Source organism: Ranitomeya variabilis, chromosome 2 (genome assembly GCF_051348905.1).
Source record: "Ranitomeya variabilis isolate aRanVar5 chromosome 2, aRanVar5.hap1, whole genome shotgun sequence".
Lineage (NCBI taxonomy): Eukaryota > Metazoa > Chordata > Amphibia > Anura > Dendrobatidae > Ranitomeya > Ranitomeya variabilis.
In genome coordinates this window covers 884,554,481-884,573,190 of record NC_135233.1, presented here as the reverse complement: position 1 = coordinate 884,573,190, position 18,710 = coordinate 884,554,481, and the positions used below count along the sequence as shown (strand labels likewise).

Here is an 18,710-nt window from a genome sequence, read left to right as displayed (position 1 = left end):
TGAAGGACTTCAACTAGAGATGTCACTAGTGAGTCAGTGTGTTACCTGTACACTTACACTATAAAATATATACAGGGCCCTGTGTATAATGTCACTGGTGATCCCTGTATTACCTGTACACTTACTATATGTAGAGTGCTCCTGTGTATAATGTCACTGGTGATCACTGTATTACCTGTACAATGACACTATATACAGATCTCCTGTGTACAATGTCACTGGTGATCACTGTATTACCTGTACACTGTCACTACAGTATATATATAGCTCCTGTCTGTAATGCTATTGGTGAGTCAGTGTGTTACTTGCACACTGACACTATACACTGTATACTACATACAGAGATCCTGTGTATAATGTCACTGGTGAGCCACTGTATTACCTTTACACTGACAGTATACACTGTATACTTTGCACAGAGATCCTGTGAATAATGGCACTTATGGTAATATTAGTATTGTGGGTTTTTTTGCATTTATGATCAGTATTGTAGTATTCAGTCACTATGGGGCAGTAATATGTGATCTGGTCAATCTGTGGCAGTATTTGTTCCCTGGATGTGGTTTTGTTCAGTCTCTATCTGGTGGTAATATGTGATCTAATCATGGTGTGGTGGTATTTGTTCCATGTATGTGGTATTATTTGTTCTCTATGTGGTGGTAATGTGTGGTCCGGCCATGGTGTGATGGTATTTTTTTCTTGCATGTTGTATAATTCAGCCTCTATGAGGAGGTCGTATGTGGTCTGGTCACGGTGTGTTAGTATTTGTTCCTTGTATGTGGAATTATTCCTTCTCTATGTGGTGGTAATATGTGATCTGGTCATGGTGTGGTGGTATTTGTTCTTTGTATGTGGTATTATTCAGTCTCTATGTGTAGAGTAGAGTAGGGCCCTACCAAAACAATTGTGGTGGCAGGCTTAAGAAATATTTTGACCAAAACAAAAGCTGATAGCCATGTATGTGATATGGTGTATGATGGGAACTGTTAATGTTTGATTGCTGAGGACGTGGTGCAGAAATGTAGTTTTTCCAAGAGTGGGCGGTGGGACTGTAGAAGGGTCGAGGTGTGGAGGTGGAGCTGGGATGGAGAAAAGAGCTGTGGGCATGAAGTCTCATCATGGTGTCTGTACTGCAGTTCAGAAAAAATGTCACCTATAAGGTTCCTGGATGTAATTGTTTATTTGTGATACTGCCTGTGTTTCATCAGTACTGTGGGTCCTGTATTGTCCTCAGTCTGATGATGACTGGGAACAACAACTTCCAATATCTACTTACCATTGTTAGGGTACCGTCACACAGTGCAATTTTGATCGCTACGACGGCACGATCCGTGACGTCGCAGCGATCGTATGATTATCGCTCCAGCGTCGTAGACTGCGGTCACACGTTGCAATCACGGCGCTGGAGCGATGCCGAAGTCCCCGGGTAACCAGGGTAAACATCGGGTAACTAAGCGCAGGGCCGCGCTTAGTAACCCGATGTTTACCGTGGTTACCAGCGTAAAAGTAAAAAAAAACAAACCGTACATGCTCACCATCTGATGTCCGTCCGGTCCCTTGCCGTCCGCTTCCTGCTCTGACAGATCCGGCCGTACAGTGAGAGCAGAGTGCAGCGGTGACGTCACCGCTGTGATCTGCTCTCACTTTCCGGCCGGCAGACAGTCAGAGCGGGAAGCGGACGGCAAGGGACCGGACGGACATCAGATGGTGAGCATGTACGGTTTGTTTTTTTTTACTTTTACGCTGGTAACCACGGTAAACATCGGGTTACTAAGCGCGGCCCTGCGCTTAGTTACCCGATGTTTACCCTGGTTACCAGCGAACGCATCGCTGGATCGCTGTCACACACAATGATCCAGCGATGTCAGCGGGTGATCAAGCGACGAAAGAAAGTTCCAAACGATCTGCTACGACGTACGATTCTCAGTAGGATCCCTGATCGCTGCTGCATGTCAGACACTGCGATATCGTAACGATATCGCTAGAACGTAACGAATCGTACCGTCGTAGCGATCAAAATTGCACTGTGTGACGGTACCCTAAAGGACATACTGGGAATTTTAAATTTATGCAATACAATTATTTAGGGGGCTGACCTGCGAATACAATTGATGACTGTACTAAGCTTGGTGCTGTATACATGTACTCATGGGGGTTCTTTCTCTGCATTCATTTATGGATGGTATATCTGGTGCAGCACCCATGTACTGATGGTGCTTCTGGTCCTGCATTTATATGCTGACAGCGTTGCCAACACTGCATTCATGTACTGATAGTGGTTCTGGTTCTGTTTTCATCTACTGACAGTGATTTTGATGCTGCATTCATGTATTGATGGTGGTTCAGGTGCTGAATTCATGTACTGATAGTGGTTCTGCCTTCGTATTCATGTGCTGATGGTGGTTCTGATCTTGTACACATGTACACATGCTTCTTGGCTATATTAAAACTTGAAAATTCTCAAAATTTAGACATTTGAGATTATGAGGACAATTTGGCGAGTTTCTTCTCCAAAAACTCTGTAATTTTGCGTGTTCATAGTGATTTTTTGGGAGCAGAAACTCTCCAAATTCTTTTTAGATACTGAAAAGTTGGTTCTGGTGATGTATTAATGTACTGATGGTGGTACTGGTGATATAGTCATATAGCTACCAATTGAAAATTTTTTGCAGCCCTTGGGATTGGTTCACCTAGCAATGTGGCCCTTGGACCAAAAAATGTTGTGCACTCCTGCCCTACATCATGTTGCTCTCAAATTACACAGCAAAGAATGCTGACAGATACCTTTAAGAGAGAACTTTAAGGCTATGTACCCACATTGCGGATTCGTGTGTGGCTTTTTCCGCACCGTTTTTGAAAAATCCTCAAGTAAAACACACTGCGGATTTCACCTGCGTTTTTACAACTGCGGATTCCTATTGAGGAGCAGGTGTAAAATGCACAAAGAATTGACATGCTGCAGAAAATACAACGCAGTGTTTCCGCACGGTATTTTCCGCACCATGGGCACTGCGGATCTGGTTTTCCATAGGTGTACATGGTACTGTAAACCGGATGGAAAACTGCTGCGAATCTGCAGCGTCAAATACACTGCGGATCTGAAGGCAAATCCGTAACGTGTGCACATACCCTAAATGTACTATGAGTATAGCAAACCACCAACAGGACAGGTTTTCATTCTCTGGAAGTGAACAATTAAACTTACAATGTGATGACTGTAAGTAGATATGTTGAAACTCTGGCCACTTTCAGGTAATGTGAAAGTAATGTCAAGGTGTTTTCATGAAGATTTCCACACACCTGCACATTTTTTACACAGTTTAACTGTGACGTGCCGCTGACACAGGATAAAGAAGGCACAATCTTTGCTTCAGAGAAGGATGCTCTCATGTCACTGCATTTTTTGTACTCCGCTTCAGAGACTGTACACCATCGGATATCACTCAGGCAAAAAACTGCAAAAAAAATATGGTGTCAGATTTACATGACAAAGTCTAAAATTTTTATTATTTTTTAAAATAATTTTGCCTTAATATTAGAACATCGTCAAGTCATTAATCCCATCCATCGGTGCCCTTCTCATAGCGAGGATCCAATTACAGCTTACAGTTGTAATCACAGCCGGGGATCGGCTGATGATCCCCATGCCTGTCATTACGCTCCTCCTATGAACGCATAGCAGATCGTGATTTCTACTATGAAGTGAAATTCAGTGGAAAAAAATTAAAAAAATATGAAAAAAATAAAAAAGTAAGTTCAAATAATCCCCCTTTTATTGCCCCATTAAAAATATAATTATTAAGAAAAATACATGGAGTGGCCCCCAAGCGCAGGGCAGCGGGGTACTCGGTACCGGGTCTCTCTCGGTTCTGGGGATGTCACGGTGGCCTGACCCGGTCCGTGGCCCTTCTAAGGGGCGCCCAATTACAGATGTAGGTGACGGTGTAGGTCGCAGTAAATGACGAGGACACAGGGTTGCAGTCTCTTTACCTCTTTACTGAAGGCTTCGGCATCCACAATCCAGAGCACTGCTAACAGGGCTGGCTGAGACTGGCCGGTCCGAAGGCACATCCAGAGTTCCCTTTGCAGGTGGAAATCAGTAGCCTACCTACTAGCGCCTGGGTGTTGTAGTACTTCCTTGCTGAGCACCACGGGATAGTCCTCACAACTGTCGTGTATGTTTCTGTTCTTTCTCTCTCCGTCCCCCAGATGATATGGATAGGACGCACCCGTATGACGGGGTAGGCCTGGAGTTATTTTATAGGGACCCCTAGAGACGCCCCTCTCCCACAATTGCCTCCGTTGTCTTCATTAGGTGAAAAAGGTGAGACAGCCAACCTAGAGTTAACTGCCCTGCCGTTGGTTCAAAGTAATGCGTAGAGTCTATTACTTCCTCAGCGTTCCGGCCGCCGGCTACGCGCCTCAGTAGGATGTTGCCGATCTCGGGGCACGACTCCTACTGGTTCTATCGCCTTTGTGCTGTGATCTCGTTTCTCACTTCTCCAGAATATCCTTCGCTTCGTGTCCTTTCTTAAGATGTCGCCGCAATGAGGTGCAGGCACGGCTCCGTAACGATCTGTCCTTTTGCTAGGCCTCTGTCAGGATCCCACCCCTGACAGGGACCCCCCTGAATCTTCCCAAGTAACGCTCTCCTCTCACTAGATGTTACCTGGGAAAAACCCAGTCAGCTTCTCCCTAACTTCCTATCCAACCCCCAGTTTTACCAGAGTGTGAGGAGTGGCCTAATACATGGAACCTTTTGCTCCCCCTGGTGGCCAGAGTGTGAAGTGTAATGTGTGACTGTGATACCTGGTCAGGTGAACTCCTTTAGTGCAATCAGACGTACCATCACTCCCCTTAGCGGCAGAGCGACGTTACTGCAACGACCAGGTCTCTGGGGCGCTGCACTCACATATTTGGTATCACTTCACTGCATTTATAAAAGTTGGATCTATCAAAATATAAAATAAATTAATCTGATAGGTAAACTGCGTCATGAGGAAAAAAAATCAAAATGCCAGGATTACATTTTTTGGCTACCGTAACATTGCAATAAAATGCAATAAGATGTGATCAAAACATTGTATCTACCCTAAAATGGAATCAATGAAAATATCAGATCAGGACGCAAACATAAGCCATCACACAGTTCCATATCCCGAAAAATGAAACTGCTACAGGTCTCAGAATATGGCGACATTTTTTTTCTTACAAATTTAAAAAAAAAATGTCGCCACTTACAGAAAACAAAAACCTATACATTTGATATCTGCGTACTAACCCAGAGAATCATATTTGTAGGTCAGTCTGGCAATGGAATTAAAATGGTAAATAAAAAAAACAATTGTGGAATTTGCAATTTTTTTGCAATTTCAGAGCACTTGGAATTTAATGTAATGAATGGTGCCATTCAAAAGTACAACTTGTCCCTCAAAAAACAAGCCCTCATATGGCTATAGAGATGGAAAAGTAAAAGAAAGTTATTGTTTCCCAGAAATAAGCTGTCACCATGCTTGACTGGCAATAGCCCTCTCATAGAGAAAGCTGGAACAGTAACTAGGCCAAACAAGCATTCCATATGTACAGGGAGAGCTGGCCAATATGTCTGCTGGCCAATATGTCTGCCGGCCAATCAATCATCTGAACCATTGTTTGGTTGACAGGAACCTATTATGTATGGTGGCCTTCAGAGGCTGTTCACACATCAGCATTAAATCTGACATGTGGGCTGACACTCAGATTTCTACAGTGTATGTGGGTTAAAAATAATCTAGTGACAGAGAGTATATAACTGGTGGAGAAAGTTCAACTTGATGGACGCACTGTATGTCTTTTTTTACTATTAGTGATGAGTGAACATGCTCGGATGCTAACCGAGTGATTTCAACGTGCTCAAACAATATGTTTGAGTCCCTGTGCCTGCATGTCTCGCAGCTGTTCGACAGCCACAACAGGGATTGCCAGGCTGTTAGGCAATCATTGATTTGTTGCGGATGTTGAACAGCAGTGAAACATGCAGGCGCAGGGACTCAAACATATTATGTATGTGATTTATATAAATGCTTGGGACTTATATACTTGCAGTCACATGCAAACTAGATTGTCCTTTGCTTCTCTCTACGATCACTTGAAATAAGTAGAGAGGAGACTAGTCGGCAAGTGATCACAAGTATGTAAATTGAATAATATGTCCATGTGATTGCCCACTCGCACAGGGAATACAGGAAAATCGTGACAGTGTGCACATTGTACACTCACCGGCCACTTTATTAGGTACACCTGTCCAACTTCTTGTTAACACTTAATTTCTAATCAGCCAATCACATGGCGGCAACTCAGTTCATTTAGGCATGTAGACATGGTCAAGACAATCTCCTGCAGTTCAAACCGAGCATCAGTATGGGGAAGAAAGGTGATTTGAGTGCCTTTGAACGTGGCATGGTTGTTGGTGCCAGAAGGGCTGGTCTGAGTATTTCAGAAACTGCTGATCTACTGGGATTTTCACGCACAACCATCTCTAGGGTTTACAGAGAATGGTCCGAAAAAGAAAAAAAATCCAGTGAGCGGCAGTTCTGTGGGCGGAAATGCCTTGTTGATGCCAGAGGTCAGAGGAGAATGGGCAGACTGGTTCGAGCTGATAGAAAGGCAACAGTGACTCAAATCGCCACCCGTTACAACCAAGGTAGGCCTAAAAGCATCTCTGAACGCACAGTGCATCGAACTTTGAGGCAGATGGACTACAGCAGCAGAAGACCACACTGGGTACCACTCCTTTCAGCTAAGAACAGGAAACTGAGGCTACAATTTGTACAAGCTCATCTAAATTGGACAGTAGAAGATTGGAAAAACGTTGCTTGGTCTGATGAGTCTCGATTTCTGCTGCGACATTCGGATGGTAGGGTCAGAATTTGGCGTAAACAACATGAAAGCATGGATCCATCCTGCCTTGTATGGAGCATCTTTGGGATGTGCAGCCGACAAATCTGCGGCAACTGTGTGATGCCATCATGTCAATATGGACCAAAATCTCTGAGGAATGCTTCCAGCACCTTGTTGAATCTATGCCACGAAGAATTGAGGCAGTTCTGAAGGCAAAAGGGGGTCCAACCCGTTACTAGCATGGTGTACCTAATAAAGTGGCCGGTGAGTGTATATTCATCATTCAGCTATCTGCAGTGATATAGAATAGCTGCAGAGTTTTCTTCTCAGCCTGTAAAACCCTTTAAAATTCTTCCCTCTGCAAGATATCGATAAGTCACTGTAAGAATCTTTTACAGGAAAATACAAGGAAGCCTATTTTTTATAATAAATTGCAGCATGAAGTTGAATATGTTAATAGAATGAAATGGACTATACAGTTTGCTGTGTAATTTCTCCTGCGTACACAGATACTCCATATGTGGTGGACGAATGGCAGGGTTCAGAAGGGAAAGAGCACCATTTGACTTTTTGAGTATAAAATTGTCTGGAACAGATGGTGAACGCCATGTGGTGTTTGGAGAGCCCCTGATGTGCCTAAACACTAGAAACTCACTGAGCTGCTTTACCAGGTAGACACAGTAGCCGTACTGGTGGTAGTTCACCTGTTAGTTTATTATGGACAGCATAAACTTCAGCAGGGTTCAGGAAAAATAAACAGAGCCTTTCTGGCATAACGGTAAACCAAAGGTAAAGTTTAAACAGAATCATTGCCCTGCAGGCTTCACTGCATGTAACACACACAGCATCCTTAGCTCCTTCGGGAACTATGTGGGACTTCCACTTCTCCCAAAACACGACATCCACTGACTCTCATGGTCCTGTCAGGACTCTGCAGGTGGAGATACAGTGGCCCTCCTCCCACTCACTCTATGGAGGTCCAGCCCATAACATAACTTAACCCTCTCAACACATAGCGTGCAGTAGGAAAACTATTCTGGATTCTCATCACTGAAGCTGATATGTGCAGTGACACATGTCTCTTCATACACTGTGCCAGCGACCCTGTCACACACCCCCACAAGTGAACCCCTTTTGGAGTCTACACCCCTTAAGGCATTTACGTATCTACAGGTGTGGTGAGCACCATGAACCCACAGGTGCTTCACAGAATTTTAGAACATTGAGCCATTAAAATGGAAAAGTACATTTCCACAAAAATGTTGTTTTAGCCCCAAGTTTTTCATTTTCACAAGGGTAACAGGACAAAATGGATCATACAATTTGTTGTGCAATTTTTCCTGAATACACAGATATCTCATATGTGAATGAAAACTACTGTTTGGGAACATGGCAGGGCTCAAAAGGGAAGGAGCACCATTTGACTTCTGGAGCGCAAAATTGGCTGGAGTAGATAGCGGATGCTATGTCACATTTGCAGAGCCCCTTATGTGATTAGCCAGTTTAAACCTACACCTGTTGAAAATTTCCTCTATGGATGTAGTGAGCAGACAAGTGATTAGACAACTTTATTCTTTGGGTCGGTGCGCTTCCAGATTTATATAATTTAACCCCTTTCTGACCTCGGACGGGATAGTACGTCCGAGGTCAGATCCCCTGCTTTGATGCAGGGCTCCGCGGTGAGCCCGCATCAAAGCCGGGACATGTCAGATGTTTTGAACAGCTGACATGTGCCCGCAATAGCGGCGGGTAAAATCGCGATTCACCCGCTGCTATTAACTAGTTAAATGCCGCTGTCAAACGCAGACAGCGGCATTTAAGCAGCGCTTCCGGCCGGGCGGCCGGAAATGAGCGCATCGCCGACCCCCGTCACATGATCAGAGGTCGGCGATGCTTCTGAATAGTAACCATAGAGGTCGTTGAGACCTCTATGGTTACTGATCCCTGGCAGCTGTGAGTGCCACCCTGTGGTCGGCGCTCACAACACACCTGCATTTCGGCTACATAGCAGCGAACATCAGATCGCTGCTATGTAGCAGAGGCGATCGTGTTGTGCTAGCTTCTAGCCTCCCATGGAGGCTATTGAAGCATGGCAAAAGTTTAAAAAAAAGTAAAAAAAAATGTGAAAAAAATAAAAAATATATAAAAGTTTAAATCACCCCCCTTTCACCCCATTCAAAATAAATCAATAAAAAAATAATTAAACCTACACATATTTGGTATCGCCGCGTTCAGAATCGCCCGATCTATCAATAAAAAAAAGCATTAACCTGATCGCTAAACGGCGTAACGAGAAAAAAATTCGAAACGCCAGAATTAAGTTTTTTTGGTCACCGCGACATTGCATTAAAATGCAATAACGGGCGATCAAAAGAACGTATCTGCACCAACATGGTATCATTAAAGGGGTTGTCCACTACTTTCAATTAACCCCCCTATGTATCCCCCCGGGGCCCCTGATGATTTGTGTAAATACCTTCTTTAGCCGTTTTCGCCTGTGAGCGGCGCTATGCTGGTGCCTGAGTCCAGGTCACGTGACCCCCAGGCTTCAGCCGCCGCTCATTTCCGCCGACGTCACGTCAATTTCCAGACTCTGGAAATTGACGTGACGTCAGTAGCAGGCGTGTCCCCAGGTTCCACAGACAGCAGTCACTCATAAAGAGTGACTGGGCTGTGGGCGGGGCTGAGGCTGCCTGCGGGGCTGTGCTGGGGGCGGGCGGGGCTAGGCAGGGATGTGCGGTCTCGGGCGCCGGCGCTGTGCGGTCCCGGGTGCCGGCGCTGTGCGGACCGGTATGTGCTGGGGGGTGGTGTGTGTGTGTGTGTGTGTGTGTGTCTGTCTGTCTGTCTCTGTGTTCAGGCATCGTCCGATGGGACAACAAGTCCCATCGGGCTCTGCCTGCTACAGTGGCAGTGAGTGACACATTAGCCAATGATGGGACAGTAGTAGTCCCATCATCCGGCTAATGTGTTGAATGTAATAAAAAATAAAAAAAAATACACATATACAGTACATACATACATACATACATACAACACACACCATGCGACGACACTCACCATGCGGCGACATGCACCATGCAACGACACTCACCATGCGGCGCCATGCGCCATGCGACAACATGCGACATGCAGCATGCGATGACATGCACCATGCAACAACATGCGACATGCAGCATGCGACGACATGCGCCATGCAACTACATGCACCATGCGACGACAAACGACATGCGCCATGTGACATGCAGCATGCGACGACATACACCATGCGGCGACATGCACCATGCAACGACACTCACCATGCGGCGGCATGCGCCATGCGACGGCATGCGACATGTACCATGCAATGACATGCGACATGCGCCATGCAGCATGCGATGACATGCGCCATGCAACAACATGCAGCATGCGACGACATGCACCATGAGACGACATGCGCCATGCAACTACATGCACCATGCGACGACATGCGACATGCAGCATGCGACGACATGCGCCATGCAACAACATGCGCCATCATGCGACATGCGAGACATGCAGCATGCGACGACATGCAGCATGCGACGACATGCAGCATGTGATGACATGCGACGACATGCAGCATGTGATGACATGCTACGACATGCAGCATGCGACGACATGCAGCATGCGACAACATGCGCCATGCGACGACATGCAGCATGCGACAACATGCAACATGTGACATCATGCGACATACAACAAACATACAGACATACAGTACATATAACAGAGTATATACTCACCATCACTTGTCACTTTGATCCCCTAAGCCATTGTCATCTGAAAAAATATTAAAATAATAAACAAACACTATACTCCCTGATCCACAGAAATCCAATTAAAACGAGTGTCCCTCGACGATCTCCCGTGGAGAGCAGGAGCATCTGCAAAATGCGACCACTCTCCAGGGGCTCCAGGAACACAATGAGGGGAGGAAGGTATCCTTCCACAATGTATTCCCCACAATGTATTCCTACGCCCCTGTGAGAAAATAGTCCCTAGTCTCACTTTATGGCATGCTGTATGAGAAAGTTCCCACGCAGCTTTTTGCCATAAAGTGAGACCAGTGAACTATAGTAACCTCAGTGATGCACTGCAGGAGTCATTGACTCCTGGCAGTGTGTCAATGAGGGTCCTATAGAGCAGTGACATCACCCGATGTCACTGTTCTATAGGGGAGAACGTCGTGGGACACTCGTTATTAATTGGACTACCGCAGACAGGTAGTATACGGTTTATTATTTTACGTTTTTTGCAGGGGCTGAAGTATGGTAAGTATGGTTAAATGAAGAATATTAAAATACTTTTTCCTAATGTGTGCGTGTTTTATTAACCCTTTATTAGTATTGGATTAATAATGGATAGGCTTCTTATTGACGCCTCTCCGTTATTAACCCGGCTTAATGTCACCTTACAATAGCAAGGTGACATTAACCCCTTATTACCCCATATCCCACCGCTACACGGGAGTGGGAAGAGAGGGGCTAAGTGCCGGAATTGGCGCATCTTACAGATGCGCCATTTCTGGGGTGGCTGCAGACTGGTATTTGTAGCCGGGGGGGACCAAAATCCATGGCCCCTCTCTAGGCTATGAATATCAGCCCGCAGCTGTCTGCGTAGCCTTTCTGGCTATAAAATATAGGGGGACCCCACGTTATTTTTTTTGGGGGGTCCCCCTATTTTAATAGCCAGTAAAGGCTACGCAGACAGCTGCAGGCTGATATTCATAGCAGGCTACAAATATTGGCCCCCGGCCGTCGGCTTTATCCCTCTGGCGCAGAAAATTGCGCGGGAGCCCACGCCGTTTTTTTCTGGTTTTTATTAAATTAAACGCTCATTAAGGCCTGTTTCACATTTGTGTCGGTACGGGTCCATCGCTATGTGTCGGGCCGATGTACCGACGCATGTTGTGAAATTTGTGCACGTCGTGGGCAGCGGATGCAGTTTTTCAACGCATCCGCTACACATTCTGAAGTCCGTGGAGGAGGGGGCGGAGTTTTGGCCGCGCATGCGCGGTAGAAAATGGCAGACACGAGGGACGTGCCAACAGTCCGCCAAAACACAACGCATCCGTTGCACAACAGACGCGACGTGCGGCCATCCGTCGCGATCCCTCACTAATACAAGTCTATGGGTAAAAAACGCATCCTGCGAGCACATTTGCAGGATCTGTTTTTTTCCCAAAAAGACGGATTGCTAAAAACGCAAGTGTGAAAGTAGCCTTAGGCTGCTTTCACACTAGCATCGGTAAGGGGCCGTCGCGCTGCGTCGCTAATAAAAGTCTATGGAGAAAAAACGCATCCTGCAGACAACTTTGCAGGACGCGTTTTTTCTCTACAACGACACATTGCGATGTGCACGACGCTAGTGTGAAAGAGGCCTTAGAAACATCGGCCTTTCTATTATATATCTATGGATATATCTATCTATATTTATAGATAGATATATCTATAGAAACATAGATGTATCTATCCATGTATTTAGCTGCTTTCACACATCAGGTTTTTGCCGTGAGGCACAATCCGGCGAGTTTTGAAAAAAACTGATCCATTGTTTTCCGCCGGATCCGTTTTTTTCTCATAGAGTTGTATTAGCCTGATGGCCACACGTTTCATCCTTTTTTTACCGGTTCCATCAAAAAAGCTGTTTCCGCCGGATGGAAAACACATACAGAGGAACGTTTTTTTCTGTCCGGCGAAAAAACGCACAGCGACGGATCCGGCAAAAAAACGTATGAAACTGAGCTGTGAAATGATGAATCCGGCCTTGGAATCCGTTTTTTCATGCATGTTTCCATTCAAATCATGCACATTTTCCGTTTATTTACTTATTTCCAAAAACGGCATTAAAACCGCGCATAAACCGCACCAAAAAAAGCATCAAAACTGCACCAAAAACTGCATCAAAACTGCACCAAAAACTGCATTAAAACCTGGTGCAGTTTTACAGTTTTGGTGCAGTTTGCAGTTTTGGTGCGGTTTTGATGCAGTTCTTGGTGCGGTTTTGATGCAGTTCTTGGTGTGGTTTTGGTGCGGTTTTGATGCAGTTTTTGGTGCGGTTTTTGCTCAGTTTTGATGCAGTTTTTGGTGCAGTGTTGATGCAATTATGGTGCGGTTTTGATGCTTTTTTGTCAGTTTTGATGCGTTTTTTATGCAGGTTTTTGCACAGTTTTGATGCATTTTTTAATTCGCTTTTGTTGCGGTTTTTGCGCATTTTTTAGGCGTTTTGGTGCGTTTTTGAAAGGTAAATAAAGATGTATTATTGAACAAAAAAAAAATTTGTGATGTCATTATTGTCCAACCTCCTCTTTTACATTTGTCCAACCCACACTCCATTAAACACACAGATAGACAGATAGATGATAGATGAAATGGATAGACAGATCTACATATAGATAGATCTATAGATGCATACATCTATCTATTCATATATCTATCTGTAGATGTGTCTGGATAGATATATCTATTGATAGATGTATGGATAGCGTAGGGTGTGTGTCCACTGTCCGGATTACATCCGAATAAGCTGCAGATTGGATGCTAGTCCCATCGGATGATGCCTGCACACACACCCCAAAAGACCCCCCGCACAGCCCCGCACACACACGAACAGCCCACAGACCCCGCACACACCTGAACAGTCCCGCACCGCGCCGCACACACCCGAACAGTCCCGCACAGCACCGCACACACCCGAACAGTCCCGCACAGCGCCACACACATCCGATCAGCCCGCAGACCCTGCCCGCACACACATATACGCACACAGTCACTGCCCACACACTTCCCTACTCCCGAACTGCAGCGTTTCTCGGACCCACATCCGCAGCAAAACTGCAGATCTTTTTTACATCTGCGGTTTTGCTGCGGATGTGCCCAAGTCAATAAAGGTCTAGGGGTGCAGAAACGCTGCAGTTCCGCACAAAAGAAGTGACATGCTGCGAGAAAAAAAGCTGCGTTTTGGTGCGGCTTTTTCCGCAGCATGTGCACAACAAGTCTGCGGCTCCCATAGACTTACATTGGTTGTGCACTACACTGCGGATTTGATGCAATTCAGTGCGGCAAAAAACCCTGCGGATCTGCAATCAAATCCGCAACGTGTGCACACAGCCTCAGCATTTAGGGAACCTAGCAAAAAAGCCAAGCAAAAAACTAGTGTGGGATTGCACTTTTTTTGCCATTTCATTGCACTTTGAATTTTTTTCACATTTTCTGTTACACGACATGCTAAAACCAATGATGGCGTTCAAAAGTACAACTTGTCCCGCAAAAGATAAGCTCCCACATGGCCATATTGATGGAAAAATTATGGCTCTGGAAAGAAGGGGAGCGATAAACGAAAACAAAAAAGCTCCAGGGGTGAAGGGGTTTAGAAACATGGATATGGACATATCTATGGAAATAGACAGATATATAGAGATATCTGTATGTATTCATCTATCTATCTATTTGTTATCTATCTATCTATCTCTATCCCTCTGTGTGTAATGGAGTGTGGGTTGGACACATGTAAAAGAGGAGGTTGGACAGAAATGACATCACAAATCTTTTTGAAGCTAGAGGAGGGAGAGGAGGGAGGGGTTTGGGTGTGTTTCGGGGTGGGTGTGGTAGGTTCGTGCTTAGTAGCAGTGCAATGCATCATGGAACTTGTAGTATTAGAGCACAATAACTCAGGAGAAAGGAAGTTGTCGATTAACCCCATGAGAGCTGAATCCAGCACTAAAGATGTGCTGCTACAGCATGATAAAAGGTAATATTGCTAAAATAAACACAGTGGATGTTTTCAGTGGCACATAATAGCAAGATTTATGAAAAAAAAAAAAAAAAAAAAGGTTATAGTAGTGGACAACTTCTTTAAAAACGCCAGCTTGGCACGCAAAAAATAAGCCCTCAACCGACCCCAGATCATGAAAAATGGAGACGCTACGAGTATCGGAAAATGGCACAAATTTTATTTTTTATTTTTAGCAAAGTTTGGAATTTTTTTTCACCACTTAGATAAAAAAATAACCTAGTCGTGTTAGGTGTCTATGAACTCGTACTGACCTGGAGAATCATATTGGCAGGTCAGTTTTAGTATTTAGTGAACCTAGCAAAAAATCCAAACAAAAAACAAGTGTGGGACTGCACTTTTTTTGCAATTTCACCGCACTTGGAATTTTTTTCCTGTTTTCTAGTACACGACAGTAAAACCAATGATGTTGTTCAAAAGTACAACTCGTCCCGCAAAAAATAAACCCTCACATGGCCATATAGATGGAAAAATAAAAAAGTTATGGCTCTGGGAAGGAGGGGAGCGAAAAACAAACACGGAAAAATGGAAAATCCCAAGGTCATGAAGGGGTTATATAATTTTTTTAGATTTATATATTTTTTTTAGGTTTTGCTGCTGTCACACACTAAAAAAAACATTTTTTTTTTACATAAATTTTTTTGCATCACCATATTTTGAGAGCTATAATTTTTTATATCTGCCAACATAGTCATGTTGTTTTCTGCAGGACGAGTTTTTATTTGTACCATTTTTGGGCACGTAATATTTTTTCATCACTTTCTATTCCAATTTATGGGAGGTAAAATAAACAAAAACCCAGCAATTCAGGAATTTTTTTTTATGCCGTTCACCGTGTGGTAAAAATGATAAGACAATTTCGGGTCAGTACGGTTACAGCGATACTTCATTTAGAAAAAATTTTTTTTTTATGTTTTGTCACTTCTACATAATAAAAACAATTTTATAGAAAAAATATTGTTTTTGCATTGCTGTATTCTGAGACCTATAGCTTTTTTATTTTTACCCTGATGGAGCTGTATGTTAGTGATGAGCGAGCATGCTTGCCACTACTCGGTGCTTGCCACTACTCGGTGCTCGCCTGAGCATCTCATTGCTCAAGATGCTCGGAGCTCGCGGAGTATTTCCGGGGTTGATCAGTGGGAGCTCGGGTCCCCTCCCTGCATGTTTGGCGCTCTTTAGAGAGCCAATGAACATGCAGGGATTGTCTGACACACACTCTAATGCCGCAGCCATGTTGGTTGTGGCATTACAGTGATTAATTGGCCGCACAGCATCATCAAGTCTATATCAGACCTGGCACCGCCCTGCTCATCACAGTCTACTCCGGAATTAGGCAGTGTAGGGAGAGGTGCTGCTGAGCTAGGGAGAGACTTGCTTGTTTCTTATTTAGTGTAGGTATATAACAATATATTATACACATATCCATGTCAATAAACAGTCCTTCTGAGGACTAATCCAGCTGCATAGATATCAGTGCAAGGCAGACAGTGTATGTGGCAGACTGCAGTGTATATAGAAAGATGGTCCATTACAGTTCTATCTGCTGCTGCTTTTACAGATATTTCTAGACATAGCCCCAGGTGTCAGGGGCCAGGAATATTTTTTTGGGATCTGAATCCTGATTATTTGCTTAAAAAGTAGTGTTGAGCATTCCGATACCGCAAGTATCGGGTATCGGCCGATACTTGCGGTATCGGAATTCCGATACCGAGATCCGATACTTTTGTGGTATCGGGAATCGGTATCGGGATTAATATCAATGTGTAAAAGAAAGAATTAAAATAAAAAATAGGGATATACTCACCTCTCCGGCGGCCCCTGGACTTTACCGCCGTAACCGGGAGCCGTTGTACTTAAGAATGCGCGCTTGAAGGGCCTTAGATGACGTCACGGCGCTCTGATTGGTCCGTAGCGGTCGCGTGACTGCTACGCGACCAATCACAAAGCCGTGACGTCACCAAAGGTCTTTCAAGCGCTTGAAATACCTTAGAAGACGTCCGCAGCTTCTGATTGGTCGCGTAGCGGTCGAGTGACCGCTACCGCTACGCGACCAATCACAAAGCCGTGACGTCACCTAAGGTCTTTCAAGCACTTGAAAGACCTTAGGTGACGTCACGGCTTTGTGATTGGTCGCGTAGCGGTCACTCGACCGCTACGCGACCAATCAGAAGCTGCGGACGTCTTCTAAGGTATTTCAAGCGCTTGAAAGACCTTTGGTGACGTCACGGCTTTGTGATTGGTCGCGTAGCAGTCACGCGACCGCTACGGACCAATCAGAGTGCCGTGACGTCATCTAAGGCCCTTCAAGCGCGCATTCTTAGGTACAACGGCTCCCGGTTACGGCGGTAAAGTCCAGGGCGCGTCAGAGGGTGAGTATATCCCTATTTTTTATTTTAATTCTTTCTTTTACACATTGATATGGATCCCAGGGCCTGAAGGAGAGTTTCCTCTCCTTCAGACCCTGGGAACCATACAGGATACCGTCCGATACTTGGTGTCCCATTGACTTGTATTGGTATCGGGTATCGGTATCGGATTAGATCCGATACTTTGCCGGTATCGGCCGATACTTTCCGATACCGATACTTTCAAGTATCGGACGGTATCGCTCAACACTATTAAAAAGTAATCCAGAGAACACCATTTTTCTGCTCCATTTGCTTGTTGGCACTGCAGAATACATCCAGATCCTTTCCATATTACAGCACTAAAAAACCATCTATTTAAAACTGTTTGTCCGTCACACGGATCACATTTAAATGAGCTCAAAATTCTGCCATTTCTGGCCTTCATTTAAATTTTGTTGCAGTGTGTTAGCGAAGTTATTGACACCAGTTTGCTGTGATGCCCGTAAAAAAAAATTGTTATACAGTATGTTCATGCATACCCCCTGGGGTAAATGTTTGTCAGCCCATACACTTAGTGCATTGGCATTACAAGTATTGGAAACCCGCTCCTTTCTAATGGAAACATTTTCTTATGAGGTCCTCCACCACGTTTCTTCCAAGGGGCATTGGAGTGCCTCCAAATTTTTGGTAGCCCTTGCATTTGCTGCATAGGAAAACACTATGGGAGACCCTCTTCCGAATAATGGGAACATTGTTTTCAGGAGGCCCTCTGACCTCTACGTCTCTTCCAAGGGGCATTGGAGTTCCTCCAAATTTTGGGCAGCCATTGCTTCACTGCATAGGCAAACACTATGGGAGACCCACTTCCTAATAATGCAAACATTTTTTTCATGAGCCCTCCTCTACGTCTCTTCCAAGGGGATTAGGTCCAAATTTTTGGCAGCCCTTGCATTCACTGCATAGGCAAACAGTATTGGAGAGGCACTTCCTAAGAATGGGAACATTGTTGGGGTGCATCCAAATTTTGGGCAGCCCTGCCACTCACTGCATATGAAATAACAGTATAGGAGACCCACTGTTTAATAATGGGAACAACAAAGCATAGCCGGCTGATGGCTCTCTAAGAATAGTGAGGGCCGACTGCTGGCCCTCTAAGGGTATGTTTCCACGTGGCATATTCTGAGCGCTATGGATGCAGCGGACACCCACCCTGTCCAAAATACTGCCGGCTTTTGTACGTGCGGTGATTCAATGAACACATGTGGAATCACCGCATCCTATACATAGAACGGTGTTATTTACCTTGCGGAGACTGTGCGTCGCCGCAAGATAAATAGACATGCTGCGGTCTACAAAGACACATTGCATGTGCGTATATGACGCCACCTGCGTTTTTGTACGCATAGTCGATATGAGATTTCATAAAATCCCATCCCCTATGCTGTAACATCTGGACACTGCAGATTGGATGCAGTGTCCATTCCGCAGCCGATACGCCACGTGGAAACATACCCTAAGAATAGTAAAGGCCGCCTGATGGCCCTATAAAAATAGGCTTGGTGACTTTCAGAGTCCCTCCTTCATAAATGAAACAGGATGTGTCTGGTGATGTGTCACACACCACATGGCCAGATAAGGTTGTAAAATGTTAAAATGACATTTCCCAGTGAA

At 44.9% G+C, this 18,710-nt stretch overlaps 1 protein-coding gene across 1 annotated transcript in view; it reads right to left on the bottom strand.

Annotated features, from left to right (window-relative positions):
* The window catches only part of MELTF (melanotransferrin), a 153,422-nt gene that overhangs the window by 49,525 nt on the left and 85,187 nt on the right, over nt 1-18,710 (bottom strand). Inside the window, exon 2 of the mRNA XM_077290401.1 lies at nt 3,301-3,455. Within this exon, the coding sequence (XP_077146516.1) occupies nt 3,301-3,455 (155 nt within the window). The remainder of the gene's footprint in view (nt 1-3,300; nt 3,456-18,710) is intronic.